An 18,785-nucleotide genomic window follows, 5' to 3' on the forward strand; every position below is an offset into this window, starting at 1 on the left:
CCTTCCATGTTTTTGCATTAACTTTTCACAATTACATTCTGATGAAGGCAGCTTGGGATGCATGATCCCCAGGGAGCTGAGAATGAAAATCGAGTGCACAATAATCCATTGATTCGGGGTAATAATGTAGCACAATGAGCATGCTTTAGGAAGGGACCTGCACATAATTATTATTATAATAAATAATATCTTTGCAATAACATTTTTAATACTGCCAGCACGAAATGTTTGAGACTTTTGAATTATTTGTGAACCTAATTTTTCTAAAATACTTACAAGCTTTGGTTTGAAAGGTGGTGGCATTTCTCGTTTCTCCAGTTTCTCCCAATCTATGTTGCGGAAGAATTGCTGCGATCTGATTGGTCCAGCAGGACACCCTGGCATGCCCAGACGTTCCAGTGCATTCCGTTCAAACAGCTGAAACAAGACAGATACTTCATCAATGTTTAGATGGTTACTTGTTTCTGTGCACTTATTCTCTGACTTCCATCTATATGCCTATCTGTTGACATAAAATCACTTAATGCCTATCTGTTGACATAATCATCTAAATGCCTATCTGTTGGCATCAGCATTCATTTGCCCCTCTGTTGACTTATGCATTTATTTGCCTGTTCGTTGACATAATCATCTAAATGCCTATCTGTTGACGTCAGCATCTATATGCCTATCTGTTGACATAATCATCAAAATGCCTATCTGTTGACATCAGCATCTATATGCCTATCTGTTGACATCAGCATTTATTTGCCCCTCTGTTGACTTATGCATTTATTTGCCTGTCTGTTGACATAATCATCGATATGCCTATCTGTTGACGTCAGCATCTATATGCCTATCTGTTGACATAATCATCAAAATGCCTATCTGTTGACATCAGCATCTATATGCCTATCTGTTGGCATCAGCATTTATTTGCCCCTCTGTTGACTTATGCATTTATTTGCCTATCTATTGACTTATGCATCTATTTGCCTATCTGTCTACTTCAATTTATAGCATGTTTGCCCGTACAGGTAAAACATTCTTTTTTATTACATAAGGGCACTTTTACGACTTAGTCCATAAAGGAGAGTGATGTGAATGTCAGGATGATTTAAAAAAACTTCCTGTATTCAGATCCAACACAGCATCACAAAATGTCCGAAGTAGTTCAGTGGATGTAGCACTTACCAGACTCAGCATTGTTGCTGCTTCCTTGGACATTGAGTGGGGGTATCGGGGGGTATCATGGAGAATGGAGTGGAAGAGGTCATCTTCATCGTCGCCATGGAAGGGTGACTGGCCAATCAGCATCTCGTACAACAGCACGCCATATGACCACCAGTCCACCGAGGCGTTGTATTTCTGGCCTTTCAGAATCTAAGGGAGACAAATCATCTGTCAAAATTCATGGGATTTGACTGGAAATTCACAAGCACATTTAAGATAGACATATAGGCTAAATCACCTAAAGATATTCCTTTCAGTCTAAAGAAGTAATATGCAGTCAAGAAAGGAAATTTATTTCCTCATGTCAGCCAAAGACTTATTTAGATTTTTAGATGGGCAAATATTTGTCAAATACATGGTCAGTATGTGGTCTAAGGTTTTCCAACAGCATTTTTATTTGAAGATCAGTTTCCATTGTGAATAAAAAGACACAGATACTGATGTTTTCGATAAATTAAATTAACAACATTTCAAAACCATGTTATTTGCCCAGCAACTAAACACTTTCCAAAACATCTTGTCACAGTTGACAAGTAAACAGTATTTAATGAACTTACCTCCGGAGCTATATAATCAGGAGTTCCGCAGAACGTAGTGGCAAGTTTGTCACCAAATATATTTTCCTTGCACATGCCAAAGTCTGCTATCTTTATGTGGCCATCTTTGTCAAGCAGTACATTGTCCAACTTCAAGTCTCTGAAACAGACATTTGGCATTGTTACAAACATTACCTACATGTAAACAAACTGTTTTTCATTATTACAAACATTTCCTACAAGTAAACAAACTCTATTTCGCATTGTTGTTACATACATTTCCTACAAGTAAACAAACTGTTTCACATTTTTACAAACATTATAAAGTGTCAGAATGGTAAAGTAATCTTAACAATAAGCGTGACAATTCCTTCATACCTGTATATAATTCCATGGGAATGTAAGAACTGAAGGCCGCAAAGTATTTCTGCTGCATAGTATCTGGAAGTAGATTAATAATATTACTATAATGCATATAGTATCAGAATTACTGTTATCAGATGATTACATCAATGTAGTGAAAATAATCTACACCTGGGGCCACATCTACTCCCAACCCCCCCTATATGGGGCCACATCTACTTCCAATCCCCCACATCTGGGGCCACATCTACCCCCAATCCCCCACATCTGGGGCCACATCTACCCCCAATCCCCACATCTGGGGCCACCTCTACTCCCAATCCCCCACATCTGGGGCCACATCTACCCCCATCCCCCCATCTGGGGCCACATCTACTCCCAATGCCCCCCATCTGGGGCCACATCTACCCCCAATCCCCCACATCTGGGGCCACATCTACCCCCAATCTCCCCCATCTGGGGCCACATCTACCCCCAATCCCCCACATCTGGGGCCACATCTACCCCAAATGCCCCCCATCTGGGGCCACATCTACCCCCAATCCCCCACATCTTGGGCCACCTCTACCCCCAATCCCCACATCTGGGGCCACATCTACTCCCAATGCCCCCCATCTGGGGCCACATCTACCCCCAATCCCCCCCATCTGGGGCCACATCTACCCCCAATCCCCCCCATCTGGGGCCACATCTACCCCCAATTCCCCCCATCTGGGGCCACATCTACCCCCAATCCCCCACATCTGGGGCCACATCTACCCCCAATCCCCCACATCTGGGGCCACATCTACTCCCAATTCCCCACATCTGGGGCCACATCTACTCCCAATCCCCCCCATCTGGGGCCACATCTACCCCCAATTCCCCCCATCTGGGGCCACATCTACCCCCAATCCCCCACATCTGGGGCCACATCTACCCCCAATCCCCCACATCTGGGGCCACATCTACTCCCAATTCCCCACATCTGGGGCCACATCTACTCCCAATCCCCCACATCTGGAGCCACATCTACTCCCAATTCCCCACATCTGGGGCCACATCTACCCCCAATCCCCCACATCTGGAGCCACATCTACTCCCAATTCCCCACATCTGGGGCCACATCTACTCCCAATCCCCCACATCTGGAGCCACATCTACCCCCAATCCCCCCCATCTGGGGCCACATCTACCCCCAATCCCCCCCATCTGGGGCCACATCTACCCCCAATCCCCCCCATCTGGGGCCACATCTACCCCCAATCCCCCCCATCTGGGGCCACATCTACCCCCAATCCCCCACATCTGGGGCCACATCTACCCCCAATCCCCCACATCTGGGGCCACATCTACTCCCAATTCCCCACATCTGGGGCCACATCTACTCCCAATCCCCCACATCTGGAGCCACATCTACTCCCAATCCCCCACATCTGGGGCCACATCTACCCCCAATCCCCCACATCTGGGGCCACATCTACTCCCAATTCCCCACATCTGGGGCCACATCTACTCCCAATCCCCCACATCTGGAGCCACATCTACCCCCAATCCCCCACATCTGGGGCCACATCTACTCCCAATTCCCCACATCTGGGGCCACATCTACTCCCAATCCCCCACATCTGGAGCCACATCTACCCCCAATCCCCCACATCTGGGGCCACATCTACCCCCAATCCCCCCATCTGGGGCCACATCTACTCCCAATCCCCCACATCTGGGGCCACATCTACCCCCAATTCCCCACATCTGGGGCCACATCTACTCCCAATTCCCCACATCTGGGGCCACATCTACTCCCAATCCCCCACATCTGGAGCCACATCTACCCCCAATCCCCCACATCTGGGGCCACATCTACTCCCAATTCCCCACATCTGGGGCCACATCTACTCCCAATCCCCCACATCTGGAGCCACATCTACTCCCAATCCCCCACATCTGGGGCCACATCTACCCCCAATCCCCCACATCTGGGGCCACATCTACTCCCAATTCCCCACATCTGGGGCCACATCTACTCCCAATCCCCCACATCTGGAGCCACATCTACCCCCAATCCCCCACATCTGGGGCCACATCTACTCCCAATTCCCCACATCTGGGGCCACATCTACTCCCAATCCCCCACATCTGGAGCCACATCTACCCCCAATCCCCCACATCTGGGGCCACATCTACCCCCAATCCCCCACATCTGGGGCCACATCTACCCCCAATCCCCCACATCTGGGGCCACATCTACTCCCAATTCCCCACATCTGGGGCCACATCTACTCCCAATTCCCCATATTTGGGGCCACATCTACCCCCAATTCCCCACATCTGGGGCCACATCTACTCCCAATTCCCCACATCTGGGGCCACATCTACTCCCAATTCCCCACATCTGGAGCCACATCTACCCCCTATCCCCCACATCTGGGGCCACATCTACCCCCAATCCCCCACATCTGGGGCCACATCTACCCCCAATCCCCCACATCTGGGGCCACATCTACTCCCAATTCCCCACATCTGGGGCCACATCTACTCCCAATTCCCCATATTTGGGGCCACATCTACCCCCAATTCCCCATATTTGGGGCCACATCTACTCCCAATTCCCCACATCTGGGGCCACATCTACTCCCAATTCCCCACATCTGGGGCCACATCTACTCCCAATTCCCCATATTTGGGGCCACATCTACTTACTGTGCTCGGGGGAAATCAAACTTCCCACTCATTTGTATATGAAACATGAGGTCACCGCCATTCAGGTACTCCATCACAAAGAACAGGTGACTCTGAAACAGGAACAACCAACACCGTGAGAATAAAGTAACACCGATACTCACTCTGTAGGTGTGTAAGATGTGTGAGGTGCTGTGTAGATGTGTGATGGAGGACATACCTTGTACTGGAAGGTGCTGTGTAGATGTAAGAGGGTGGACAAACTTTGGACTGGAAGGTGCTGTGTAGATGTGTGAGGTGCTGTGTAGATGTGTGAGGTGCTGTGTAGATGTGTGAGTACTGTGTAGATGTGTGAGGTGCTGTGTAGATGTGTGAGGTGCTGAGTAGATATGTGAGGTGCTGTGTAGATGTGTGAGTGCTGTGTAGATGTGTGAGGTGCTGTGTAGATGTGTGAGGTGCTGTGTAGATGTGTGATGGTGGACATACCTTGGGCTGGAAGGTGCTGTGTAGAAGTGTGATGGTGGACATACTTTTGACTGGAAGGTGCTGTGTGGATGTGTGAGTGCTGTGTAGATGTGTGAGGTGCTGTGTAGATGTGTGAGTGCTGTGTAGATGTGTGAGGTGCTGTGTAGATGTGTGAGGTGTTGTGTAGATGTGTGATGGTGGACATACCATGGGCTGGAAGGTGCTGTGTGGATGTGTGAGTGCTGTGTAGATGTGTGAGGTGCTGTGTAGATGTGTGAGTGCTGTGTAGATGTGTGAGGTGCTGTGTAGATGTGTGATGGTGGACATACCATGGGCTGGAAGGTGTTGTGTGGATGTGTGAGGTGCTGTGTAGATGTGTGATGGTGGACATACCATGGGCTGGAAGGTGCTGTGTGGATGTGTGATTGCTGTGTAGATGTGTGAGGTGCTGTGTAGATGTGTGAGTGCTGTTTAGATGTGTGAGGTGCTGTGTAGATGTGTGAGGTGCTGTGTAGATGTGTGATGGTGGACATACCTTGGGCTGGAAGGTGCTGTGTGGATGTGTGAGGTGCTGTGTAGATGTGTGAAGGTGGACATACCTAGGACTGGAAGGTGCTGTGTGGATGTGTGAGGTGCTGTGTAGATGTGTGATGGTGGACATACCTTGGGCTGAAATGTGCTGTGTGGATGTGTGAGGTGCTGTGTGGAAGTGTGATGGTGGACATACCATGGGCTGGAAGGTGCTGTGTGGATGTGTGAGGTGCTGTGTGGATGTGTGAGGTGCTGTGTAGATGTGTGAGGTGCTGTGTAGATGTGTGATGGTGGACATACCATGGGCTGGAAGGTGCTGTGTGGATGTGTGAGGTGCTGTGTGGATGTGTGAGGTGCTGTGTAGATGTGTGATGGTGGACATACCATGGGCTGGAAGGTGCTGTGTGGATGTGTGAGGTGCTGTGTAGATGTGTGACGGTGGACATACCATGGGCTGGAAGGTGCTGTGTAGATGTGTGAGGTGCTGTGTAGATGTGTGATGGTGGACATACCATGGGCTGGAAGGTGCTGTGTGGATGTGTGAGGTGCTGTGTAGATGTGTGAGGTGCTGTGTAGATGTGTGATGGTGGACATACCTTGGACTGGAAGGTGCTGTGTGGATGTGTGAGGTGCTGTGTGGATGTGTGAGGTGCTGTGTAGATGTGTGATGGTGGACATACTTTTGACTGGAAGGTGCTGTGTGGATGTGTGAGGTGCTGTGTGGATGTGTGATGGTGGACATACCTTGGGCTGAAAGGTGCTGTGTGGATGTGTGAGGTGCTGTGTGGATGTGTGATGGTGGACATACCATGGGCTGGAAGGTGCTGTGTGGATGTGTGAGGTGCTGTGTAGATGTGTGATGGTGGACATACCATGGGCTGGAAGGTGCTGTGTGGATGTGTGAGGTGCTGTGTAGATGTGTGAGGTGCTGTGTAGATGTGTGATGGTGGACATACCATGGGCTGGAAGGTGCTGTGTGGATGTGTGAGGTGCTGTGTAGATGTGTGATGGTGGACATAATTTGGACTGGAAGGTGCTGTGTGGATGTGTGAGGTGCTGTGTTGATGTGTGAGATGCTGTGTAGATGTGTGATGGTGGACATAATTTGGACTGGAAGGTGCTGTGTAGATGTGTGAGGTGCTGTGTGGATGTGTGATGGTGGACATACTTTGGACTGGAAGGTGCTGTGTAGATGTGTGAGGTGCTGTGTAGATATGTGAGGTGCTGTAGATCTATGATTGTGGACATACCTTGGACTGGAAGGTGCTGTGTAGATGTGTGAGGAAAGCGTGTTGACAGCCCATGGCCAGGACCCGCCTCTCTATCATGGTACACTCGATATCATCATCCTCCAGCACAACATCCTTCTTCAGGGCCTTGACGGCGTAGTACTGGTCCGTACCTTTCAACTGGGCCAGCAACACCTGCAACAGACCAAGACAGTCAGATCTAGCAGTGGACAAGGAGTCACCTTCCTGAACTTCTAATCTCCATCCACTGCTGTATTCAGGCAAATTGATGCAGTGTATGGTTCCTGGCAGAATACTTATCAGCACTTTCATTTGATATCCAAACTTTTTTTATTTGAATATTAATCACCAATTTTCGATAGTCTCCATGAAGTTGACTGTTTCCCCAAACAACCTCGATCATCAATGAGTGAGTCAGTGAGTTTGGTTTTACACTGCTTTAAGCAATATTCCAGTAATATCAGAGTGAGGCACACCAGCTGGGCTTCACACATTTGTACACCTGTTGGGACTGAACCCAGGTTTTGGGGGTGATGAGCGAATGCTTAAACCACAAGGCTACCTGACCTACCCCCATCATCAATGAAATACAGAAAGTAACATCAAACTAACTCCCTTCAGGATATATACACATATTTCAGTGGTCATAAAAATATTATTTTATCAATAAAACATAGAACATACAGTCAAGTCTCATTAGTCCGACACTCGTTAATCCAACAATTGGCTTTATCCGACTCTAAGGATGGGAACCGATTAAATTGGTGCTATTTAGACCCGCTAATCCAACAGTCAGGCACTCCGACTCCAACACACCTAATTTGCAACGAATTACTGAAATCACTCATTAATCAGTCTCGTTAATCTGACACAGTGATCAGCGTACTCTGTGGTTATCTGCCCGCGAGTACACAGCCCATGTTTTGATGCGAGGTAGCTGCATATTACAACGGCTGCAGAGATAAACTTGCTTAACAATAAACAATTAATGCTTTAAATAAAGAAAACAGGATTATTCAATCTCTCTCAGATACAAGTTTTCTCTATCGCGGAGGTCATCCCTTTACGGGTCACTTCAGAACGACTTTTCGCAAACTATGACCGACCAATGAAATGACCAACAGGAAACCAACATTAACCACTTAGAAAGCAGTTTTCTTAAGCTTTGCAGTACCAGTTTCATAACATGAAGTGATGTGACGTGACGTGACCTGACGTAACATAACATAACAATATGAATAATTCATTTTTATTATTCTGTTACATGTTTTACTCCTTATCTATCGTGTAGTTGTCCTATTTTCGATTACAAATGTTGATACTACTTAATTTTGTTTATCTGACATACTCATTAATCCGACATAATCATGTGCAACCAACCATGTCGGATTAACGGGACTTGACTGTATATTGTACGTATACAAGAACATGTTGGAACTCACCTTGCCGAAGCTGCCTTTGCCTAGCACCTTGAGGAAGCTGAACTCTTCTGGTGTGTACTTCCTGAGGGCCACAGGAGGTGCCTTGGCTGGGGAAGTCGCAGTGCCCATGCGCCACATCTCTTGGTAGTTCTCATCATCACTGTCTTCTTCGGCCTCGGCCTCAGCCTCGGCCTCGACCTCTGTCACCTGTAACAGCAGGAGTCACATTATCAACCATTACTGACGACTGGGCACATTTCCACCTTCTCTTATTGTGCAAAAGTTGTGCAAAATTCCAGCATATTTTTTGAGAGAATCATCAATTTTTACTTCGTAACAACAGCCATTTAAGCGTAACTTGACCTTGACCTTGAGGCTCATGCATTACAGACATTTGGTAACCATAAAACTGATTCTCTTGTCTGAGGTTAATTCCACATTAGATCTTGAAGCTATGACCTTGGCCCACTCAGAATACGACCTTCTGAAATATCAACCTTGACCTACTAACAGATTTTCAAAGATCTACTCACAGTGGTTCCTGTCGAGGAGGGTTTGGAGCGGCCTCCAGACGGGTAAACGTCGGCAAGAGCATCGGCAAGAAGTTTCTGGTTCACTCCACATAGATTCGGCATGTTCTTCTCACACTTCTTATGGCAGTTGACTCCACACACTGACAAATCAAAAGTTGACAGATTAATGAACATGTCATGAGTTCTGCGCTCTGTGGACATGGGTCATCTTGACCTTGTTTTCACATTAAAGATCTTCACTGAGGCTGCTAATAATAACATTATATAAAATGAACATTACATTAGGAAATGATATATATTCCCAAATGCTATCAGACTGACATACTGTATTAGACGTAATAAGCGCCCAGGGCGCTCTCAAAATTAGAAATAGGGGGCTCTTATTGGAATATTATTTTGGTGAAAAAAAGAGTTGAAAGATAAATTTCGCGGTTTTCTGCTGACAGCCTAGAATATTTATATACGACAGATATATCATTCCAGAATTTAATTGCCCATTATTAAGGGTGCATAGAACACACGAGTGCGTATTATACACGAATAAATAAGTCTTGTGTACATTGATCAATCGGAAAGGGTGCTAATTGGGATTGTTCACTTGTCAATATATTAGCAAATATCGCTTATTACGTCGAATACGGTATATACAACAGGTCATAGTGATGTAAAGTCAGTTCACTTATTACATTTCCAGTTCACTGTATAAACCTATCACTGTGACCTTCACCTTCACATTTGAGTCCCTGTCTGAAGAGGCCATACAACAGGGTGCCGCAGAGATCACAGAATGTCGGGGACATGTAGTTGTTCACACGGAATCGATGTGGCATATCGATCTTGAATCGTTTTGTTAACATCTGAAAAAGGAAAATTTCATCATAGTACTCATTCAATTTCAGTGCAATTATTAAAACTCCATATACTAACAAAAGTCTCAGTAGTGAGTAGTTGGGTATAACACTGTTCTTAACAGTATTGTTGGTATATCACAGTGTTTAAGAGTCAGTAGATAAGTACAGTATTAGTCTACTTTTAACAATATTCTATCAATATCAAGCAGTCAATAATTGATCTGTGGCGGTCGGATAGCCTAGTGGTTAAAGTGTTCGCTTGTCACACTGATGACCTGGGTTCGATTACCAACATGGCTATAGTGTGTCAAGCCCATTTTGTGATATTGAGGGAAAATAGTGCTTAAAGCAGCGTAAAACCATACTCACTCACTCACTCAATAATTAATCTTGTCTTCACACACTGTGAAACAGCAGAATCTCTTTTTGGAGTTTGGTCACATCTTTATATCATAAATGTCCTGAGTGGTACAATGGTTAAACCTGAAGCTGTGGTTTCATGTTAAGATTGCTCCAAAACTTTTTCACTTTAATAAATAAATTATCAGAGCTCCAGATAACTTTCTGAGTAACAGAGTTTTTTTACGGGCAGGTTTCTATTTTAATTGGGTTATTATATTTTTCTTTGGGTAACAAATATTTTGTCACTTATCTTTCCACCACTCTATTGGGGTTTAAAATGAAATGTTTTAGATGTATATAATGGTTCTAAATATAGGCTTGACTCAGAAAGTAAATTAGCTCATAATTGTTTTTAGGAAATTAGCTCTGTTGTAAGCAAGCTGAAAAAGCTTCAATGGGTATTTACGCGTGCTGTTTTTATACATTTGAATTTTTCATTTAATGCATGCCTTTCAGTACGCAAGTTAAATGAAAGAAGTTTGAATATTTTGGGGGGATATTTTACGCAAACATGCAGCTTATCTGTAGCTCTGCATTATTCAGAGATTTCCTTGGGTATGACCCTGATTCAACAAACAAACATAAATTCATCTGGAAAATAGAAAGTCAGTGGTAAATCTTTCCCAATTTCCCAATTAGTGGCATTCTTAAAGACATACACACAGATATAAATGTCACTACTTTTGGCGTTAGAAGCAAAATTTTCAAGATGTTACGAGGAGGTCACATGCTGGGAAGTTGGTGAATGAAGTATTTCAAGGGAGATAACTCTGATTACCTTTGTTTCTCGACTGTCTTTAGCACTGCCTGGGCAGTCACTGAGGATCTTGACATGGCATTTCTTGTGGACAGCACAGTTGCACTCTAAAAATCACAATTTAACAAATTATAGACATTGGTATAAAATATTAAATTTGACATACATATTCAATATACAACAGCAACACATTTTCTCCTTTTCTGATACAGTGTATGTCACAACTTAATGATACTGCTCAACTAAAGGTGAACCAACTGTCATATCACTTCCTGTACATTTTTCTCATGATATTTACCATGTAATTTGATGCCTCTTATGATACGATGACTATGTACCCTCTGGAATGACTAAAATCAATTTAAAAAAAAAAAAAAATACTGCTTAACTACCATTGCAACATATTTTGAAGTCATTTGGCATTGAAAGTGTAATATGGAATAACTGTGCCACAAATGAGTGAGTGAGTTGGGTTTAACGCCGCTTTGAACAGTATTCCAGTTACATGTATATCGCGGCGTGTCAGCTTAATGTGGGAGGAAAGCCCGAAGTGATGCAGGTCTCAGACGTTTACCACTTCGATGAAATCCACGAGCACGGGTATGGTGCTGACAAACCTAGAAACATAATTGGGGCGAACCGGGATTCGAACCCAGAATCATAGGTTTCTGGCGTGCACAAGGGACGCAACTCTGCACAACGAATCACGGCGCCTTAGACGACTGGGCCACCTGTGCCCCCGTGCCACAAATGAATCAGTAACACAATTTCATCTTATTTCTTTGTGTATATGACAAATGACACTGAATATTAAATATGATGTGAATGGTTCATGCAACAACTTTTTTTTCAGTACACACTGAAATTAAAAAATATATACAGTATGGACCGCCAATTTTATCAGGTTTCCATGGCAACCGATAGTTTTTTATATGATTGTTATCTAACTCACCTTTACATTGATATCCCTGTTTATTCAGCCCCCTGAAACATATCACAGATACGGTTTTGACAATAATACAGATAGCAAAGACTAAATACCGTATTCGATGTAAAAAGCACCCCGCTCTTATAAGCGCCCACGGCGATATTTCCTAATATATTGGATAGTGAACAATCCCAATTAGCACCCCTTCCGATTGATCAATGTACACAAGACTTATTTATTCGTGTATAATAGGCACTCGTGTGTTATATGCACCCTTAATTAAAGGGCAATAAAATTCTGGAAAAATATATCTGTCGTATATAAACATCTCAGGCTGTCAGCATAAATCACAAAATTTGCGATCTTTTTCACCCAAATAATATTCTAATAAGAGCCCCCTATTTCTAATTTTGTGAGCGCACTTGCCGCTTATTACCTCGAATATGGTAGGTAAAAACGTTGTATAATAAACTCAGCACAAAATGACTGTATTGACTGGTATCCCTAAACACATCACTGAGGTATATCATCCTTCATTGTCGAACCATAGTTTTTATGTTTCTGGGGCGAGGAGAGGTCTTCAAAATAGTTTTGCGGTCTCATATATTATTTTGAGAACAAGAGTTTGTATGTATGTTCGTTGTTAACACCACACTCAGCAAAATTCCAGCTATATGACGTCACTCTGTAAATATTCGAGTCTGGTCCAGACAATCCAGTGATTGACATCATGAGCATCGATCCATGCAATTGGGATGCAGTAGCATACATCAACCATGTCAGCAAGCCTGACCATCCGGGCCTGGTAATCGCCAGTTATGACAGGTATGGGTTGCTGAAGCCCAATTCTAACCCGGATCTTCACAGGGTTGAGAACAAGAACTGCTTCAACTTAAAACAATATGTTGTTAGTTTACACTTTGAATTAAGACCACTCCTCTTTCCACAATGTGATTTTAGTGTTGTCGTAACTGCCATTGTGTACCCAAGACTTACAATAGTCATGGAACTACGATTGCTTGTAAACACAGGCTCTGATTAGAGAGATGGAAGTCTTGTCAAATCTTTAGTTTTTGGCACACAATAAAATATTATGTCCAGAATATCAAAAGCAATGTCAGGGATAACAGTGTTCTTAAAAAACATAATATGGCTGTTGATAAAAAACATAATATGCCTGTTGAATATTAATGATAATTTGAGTGGTATATTTTCAGCCTGTCACATACCACATGAAGCCATTGCAGAAGGAGCAGAATACTGGCTGGCGGAAAAACTTGGCAATAAACTGATGCCCCTTGACCTCATGAACTTTCTGCTGTTTCATGGCGCCACGTCGGACGAAGCCCCGCTTTGAACCAACTTCATCCATAGGCTTCTGTAACTCTGAAATAAGAATTTTCTTCAATATACTCACTGGCAAGCCTACCATTTTTTATATGACTGCACAACAGTTGCAGTTCTGTGAATGATTGCAACAGTTGTTCCAGTATGATTTTAGCAACAGCTGTAACTGTATGATTTTAGCAACAGCTGTAACTGAATGATTTTAGCAACAACTGTAACTGTATGATTTTAGCAACAACTGTAACTGTAGTTGTATGAAGGATTGCAACAACAGTTTAGCTTAATGAAGGATTGCAACAGATGTTGCAGCTTAATGTAGGATTGCAACAACAGTTGTAGCTTAATGTAGGATTGCAACAACAGTTGTAGCTTAATGAAGGATTGCAACAACAGTTGCAGCTTTATGAAGGATTGCAACAACAGTTGTAGCTTTATGAAGGATTGCAACAACAGTTGTAGCTTAATGAAGGATTGCAACAACAGTTGTAGTTTTATGAAGAATTTTAACAAGTGAGTTTGGTTTTACGCCGCTTTTAGCAATAGTCCAGCAATATCACAGTGGGGGACACCAGAAATGGGCTTCACACATTGTACCCATGTTGGGAATCGAACCCGGGTCCTCTGAATGGCGAGCGAACACTCTAACCACTAAGCTACCCCACTGCCCCCTGAAGGACTGTAACAACAATTGTAGTTTTTTGAAGGATTATAACAACTGTAGCAAAACAATTACCTGTACGAGCCGTTTTATTTGTTGTAGATCTTTTCATGATTAATCCGTTTACTTTCCAGGTGTTTAACAGAATAACACAGATATAACTCCTCTAAATCTGTATTAGTAATAGATCCTCACTGCCACGAACCTCCAAAATCAGCACAGTGGACCTCCATTCTTGGATTCAATACTTTCTTTCTCGCACTTTTAATCCTTGTATTCCAAGGTGTACAAAATCCCAACATAAACCTTCATCCAGCACTGCCCACTCTCACCCAGCAACTATATCCAATGTAATCTCAGCTGGTATAATCATGCACTGCACAATTATTCACCACAACTTTTCCTACGATAGTGTTATGCTATATATTTGAAAAAATTGTATAGATTTCATGTCCTCAATGAGGAAGTCAGCCTACAAAGGAAGTCTAAAAATAAATTATTTTTTTCCTGCAGATACAGTGTAATTCCAACATTTTACATATAAATTTGATAGCGGCAACCAATTCAAACAAATTCACACACGACAGGAAAATCAGGAAGTCTTAACCTTATAATAAATACATCTATATCTTCTGATTTTGTCTAATCTCTTGATATCAGGTAATATAACATGAAGAGTTCCATGACCTTCTTAGGCCTTTTTTTTACATAAGAAAAACAATTGCATGATTACTTAGGCCTTTTTAAGAAAAAGAATAAACACAAGATGGAGAACCTATCAACATTACATCACTGATTTTACCTCCAACCAGGAAAAATATTCAGTTCAACTTTTTATTGTATTGAAATGATTTTGTTATAAAGTTTTACCACACACCTGAACTAATTGTTAGTAAAAAATCTGTAAACCATAAAACGTAAAAAAGTGTAGCTCAACTTGGAACTACTTAAAATACCTGCGCGTACCAAATGATATCCTTCTCAAGAACTTCATTGTGGGATTCCTTACAGCTTCAACAAGTCATTATCTTGAGTAATATGAATTAAAGAACACCTTCGAGACATTACACAAATGTTGTCATTGTATAAACAGGCTGGATCATATTTGTAATGTTTACACCTGATATAGTAATAAGAGTCAGGTAAAACTGATTTTCTGCTTTCTACTGCGACAGGCCTCACCTTCTGTGCCTGAGAAGTATCGGATCTGAACTTGGAGACGTCCAGATGGTCGAAGGTCCAACTGAAAAAATGTGTATGCCAATAAATTTGATATTATTTTTATTTGACTTATGCAATAGATCTTATAATTGACTGACATATATCTATTTGTAAGTATTGTGTTGGGCAGAAAAGTACCAACTAAACAGTGATATTTTAACAAGTTATGAAAGAAATGTATGAAGGGTGTAAAATCAACATAAACCTTCCATCATGCCATTATCTGCAAAAATCTTCAAAAGGTAAACATATTGTTTTACTAATAATTTCATCACAATACCAACAAGAAAACAGCATTATCACTATCCCCAGCCATGGTAAAAATCAGAATTTTGTTTGTTCACATGGTAGTGAATATTAACTATATGCCATTTTTATGTCATCAGAAAAAATGATTATACAATTAATACACACAAAAGGCCCCTTCTCTGGAAAAAATAATTTATGGTACAAATTCTCAAACTCAGTCTTAATAAGTATCTCTAAGATAGGCTAACTTGAGTAGTTTCTGAGAAAACTTTGTAAAATAACATGGGTTAAGGGCAGTAAATGTGTATGCTCAAAATCTAAAAACATGTTGCAAGGGAAGTAACTCTGGAAGAAAGTAATTCTGGGAACCAATTCTTGAACAGTCTTGACAAGTATGTCATAGATAAGATGCATTTTTCATTCAGGTGACTTCAGTCAATTGTCCTATTGCAGAAAATATGCAGTAAGTTGAAAAGCATGGAGGAAGAGCCATAACTCTGTCAAAAATGTGAATTTAAGACATCAATTTTCGAACTCATTTAAGATGAGGACCAGCTTAAGTAGTCTTAGAGAACATTGTCCCCTTTGAGAACCGAACGGATGGACAGTAAGAAGGAAGGACAGTAAGACAGATCGAAGGACAGGAGGTCTGATGGACGTATAAACTCCATTCCTATAGCCCCTGCCTCACTTCGAAGCGGGGGATAAAAAGAAATTTTCACAGATACTAATCTGTACCGCAATAATAATAGGGGGATTGATAATGATTTCCAAAATGGCTGGTAACAGATGAATTTATTATCAGCATAAATGATCTTAATGTACAAGCTTCCAGGAAAATACTTTCTCTGGATATTGAGAATGACGCACAGAGGTTCATTAGTCAGTGGTATGACGTCAGAGAGTTCAAGTCCCAGCTGATCAGAAATCCGGATCAGTCTCTGCGCACTCACCCACACGGTCGTCACATTACTGTTGCCACATTTTTCTGCCATGACCCTGGCGCCAAGGCTCAAGTCGGCAAGGAAACGATTTGGTCGTTCCATAACCACCATTTGGATGACGCGACCTTCGTATAGATGTGCATCGAAACAAGAGTTCCATTCTGGATACAGTGTCTTCTTCCTCTGCACAAGCTGAATTCCACGGCCTGAAACAGAGTGAGTGAGTGAGTTAGTGAGTGAGTAGGGTTTAATGCCCATTTGAACAGTATTCCAGTTATATCACGGCGTCTCAGCTTAATGAGGGAGAAAGCCCAAAGTGATGCAGGTCACAATCGTTTACCACTTCGGTGAAAACCAATGAGCACAGGTATAGTGCTGACAAACCTAGAAACATAATCAGAGCGAACTGGGATTCGAACCCACAATCATAGGTTTCTGGCGTGCCCAAGGGATGCAAGTACTTCCACAATGATCTTTAGCTCACCTGACTCACTTCACTGGAAGTCACAAATTTATTACACTTCAACCTTGTTTTGTTAAGAAAAAATGGTGCAAGATTCTAGGAAAAAGATAAAATGTTATATTAAGTTGCGTACTATGTAAAGTACAGCAATACACAGCAACCCAACATAACAGGACATGTTGGTAGGTAAATCTTAATGTATCTTCCTCTGTGAGACATCATGTCAATATCACAGAAGCATCAATAGCTGACGTGTGACATATCGCTTATATCCCCCACGAGACGTGACCAACTTATCACAGAAACTTCCGTTTCAGGGGGAATCTTACATGACAGGAGCCATATTTAAAGCTCTTGGTGGCAGAGAGACATCATATTCCGTGAAGGTTTATAACTGATTTATGTTTTTCCCATTAGCACAGTTAATAGGCAGAATAGATGTGTATCAAGGGATGGACATACAAAACTTCCTGGTAGACATGATCCAATATCATTGCTAGATAACCACTAACTTAGTAATATTGGTGTCATTTATTGTGTCGTTTATTGCATGTCATATCACATTAGTTGATGGTTTGTGGGAGTGAGTGAGTGAGTTGGGTTTAACGCCGCTTTTAACAGTATTCCAGTTATATCACGGCGTGTCAGTTTAATGTGGGAGGAAAGCCCGAAGTGATGCATGTCTCAGGAGTTTACCACTTCGGTGAAACCCACAAGCACGGGTATGGTGCTGACAAACCTAGAAACATAATCGGGGCGAACCGGGATTCGAACCCACAATCATAGGTTTCTGGCGTGCCCAAGGGGCGCAACTCTGCACAGCAAATCGTGGCGTCTTAGACGACTGGGCCACCCGTGCCCCCTGATGGTTTGTGGAAATGATCTGGCTATACTGACTGATTGATATACAGAAATCTTGATCATATATAGAGGATATTAAATGAGTGTTCATGTCATACTTTGTTTAAGACACAGGTGTCTAAATTTGAGTATTTCCTGAGAGATATCGAGGGAAATACCGGAATTTAGGCACGAGTGTTGTAAACATAGTATGACATGAACACGATTATAAGGTTTTATTTATTACCGAAGAAGATGTCTACATACAGAGACGAATTTTAGTGTTCACCTATAAGGACAGCAAGTCGCAACAGAAGCGGAACCACAATTTGTCGAATGATGTCAACAATCTTCAGCTATGATGTCGTTTGTCGTGTGACATCATTCCGACCTCACGTCCCAATAAGATTCGAAAACGTCAACAATGCCGTCCGGCTGACGGAAACAACACACTGTTGTCATGTGACGTGATATGACCCTTGGGCACATATGATTTTTATGAACCCCGATATGTTTGCCCTTTTTTTCATTGAATTGATTTTTGCTTTTGAAGTGAAATATTTTAAAAGGTAATGTGAAAAATATGTTGCTTCAAAATAATATACAGTCAACTGTGTCTAAGCTTCAGCACTCTATAAAATGGCATTTATTTCTAAAACCTGGTTACAACATGATTATTTAAACACTGAGTACTCCAGCATCTGTCAATTCCACACACTGTCATAATTGGTCCTGATCTTCCAAATTCTTTTCAATATACTGTATATGACCATAGATAAGCTGAAGTTTGAGGACAGAAAAAGAAAACCTGTAGAAAGGGGTTGACCTATTACACTTTCATCAAACTCTTTTTCTTCTTTGATAAGCATTTAGAAGTTGGAGTACTAAGTAAGGATAAGAATTTATGGATGAACAACTTCTTTATTACAATTAACAGCGACGTTTCGGTGAAGGTTCTCACCGTTATCGGTGTTAGAACCTACATCGAAACGTCGCTCTTAATTGGTGTTAGAACCTACACCGAAACGTCGCTCTTAATTGTAATAAAGAAGTTGTTCATCCATAAATTCTTATCCTTACTTAAACTCTTTTTCTGTTGGTAAAAAAACCTACATCGTATCGCTTCAGGTGATGAACTATAGATCACAAACTT

The 18,785-nt window shown here is 42.4% G+C and overlaps 1 protein-coding gene and 1 pseudogene across 5 annotated transcripts in view; both read right to left on the reverse strand.

Annotated features, from left to right (window-relative positions):
- Window positions 1–18,785, reverse strand: part of LOC139444629 (protein kinase C delta type-like) — a 133,658-nt gene that overhangs the window by 4,656 nt on the left and 110,217 nt on the right. For all 5 annotated transcript variants that reach the window (XM_071225543.1, XM_071225546.1, XM_071225544.1 and 2 more), the window contains 14 exons: window positions 16,339–16,535; window positions 15,098–15,158; window positions 13,140–13,296; window positions 11,935–11,966; window positions 11,004–11,089; window positions 9,700–9,829; window positions 8,973–9,112; window positions 8,461–8,646; window positions 7,019–7,192; window positions 4,794–4,885; window positions 2,127–2,189; window positions 1,770–1,908; window positions 1,174–1,362; window positions 277–417 (listed from right to left, as the gene is read on the reverse strand). In XM_071225543.1, coding sequence (XP_071081644.1) covers window positions 277–417; window positions 1,174–1,362; window positions 1,770–1,908; window positions 2,127–2,189; window positions 4,794–4,885; window positions 7,019–7,192; window positions 8,461–8,646; window positions 8,973–9,112; window positions 9,700–9,829; window positions 11,004–11,089; window positions 11,935–11,966; window positions 13,140–13,296; window positions 15,098–15,158; window positions 16,339–16,535 — 1,787 coding nt within the window. The remainder of the gene's footprint in view (window positions 1–276; window positions 418–1,173; window positions 1,363–1,769; window positions 1,909–2,126; window positions 2,190–4,793; window positions 4,886–7,018; window positions 7,193–8,460; window positions 8,647–8,972; window positions 9,113–9,699; window positions 9,830–11,003; window positions 11,090–11,934; window positions 11,967–13,139; window positions 13,297–15,097; window positions 15,159–16,338; window positions 16,536–18,785) is intronic.
- Window positions 4,933–7,004, reverse strand: LOC139445267 (mucin-6-like; annotated as a pseudogene).

The sequence above is a fragment of the Haliotis cracherodii genome, unplaced genomic scaffold (genome assembly GCF_022045235.1).
Source record: "Haliotis cracherodii isolate W230 unplaced genomic scaffold, xgHalCrac1.p SCAF_6, whole genome shotgun sequence".
NCBI lineage: Eukaryota > Metazoa > Mollusca > Gastropoda > Lepetellida > Haliotidae > Haliotis > Haliotis cracherodii.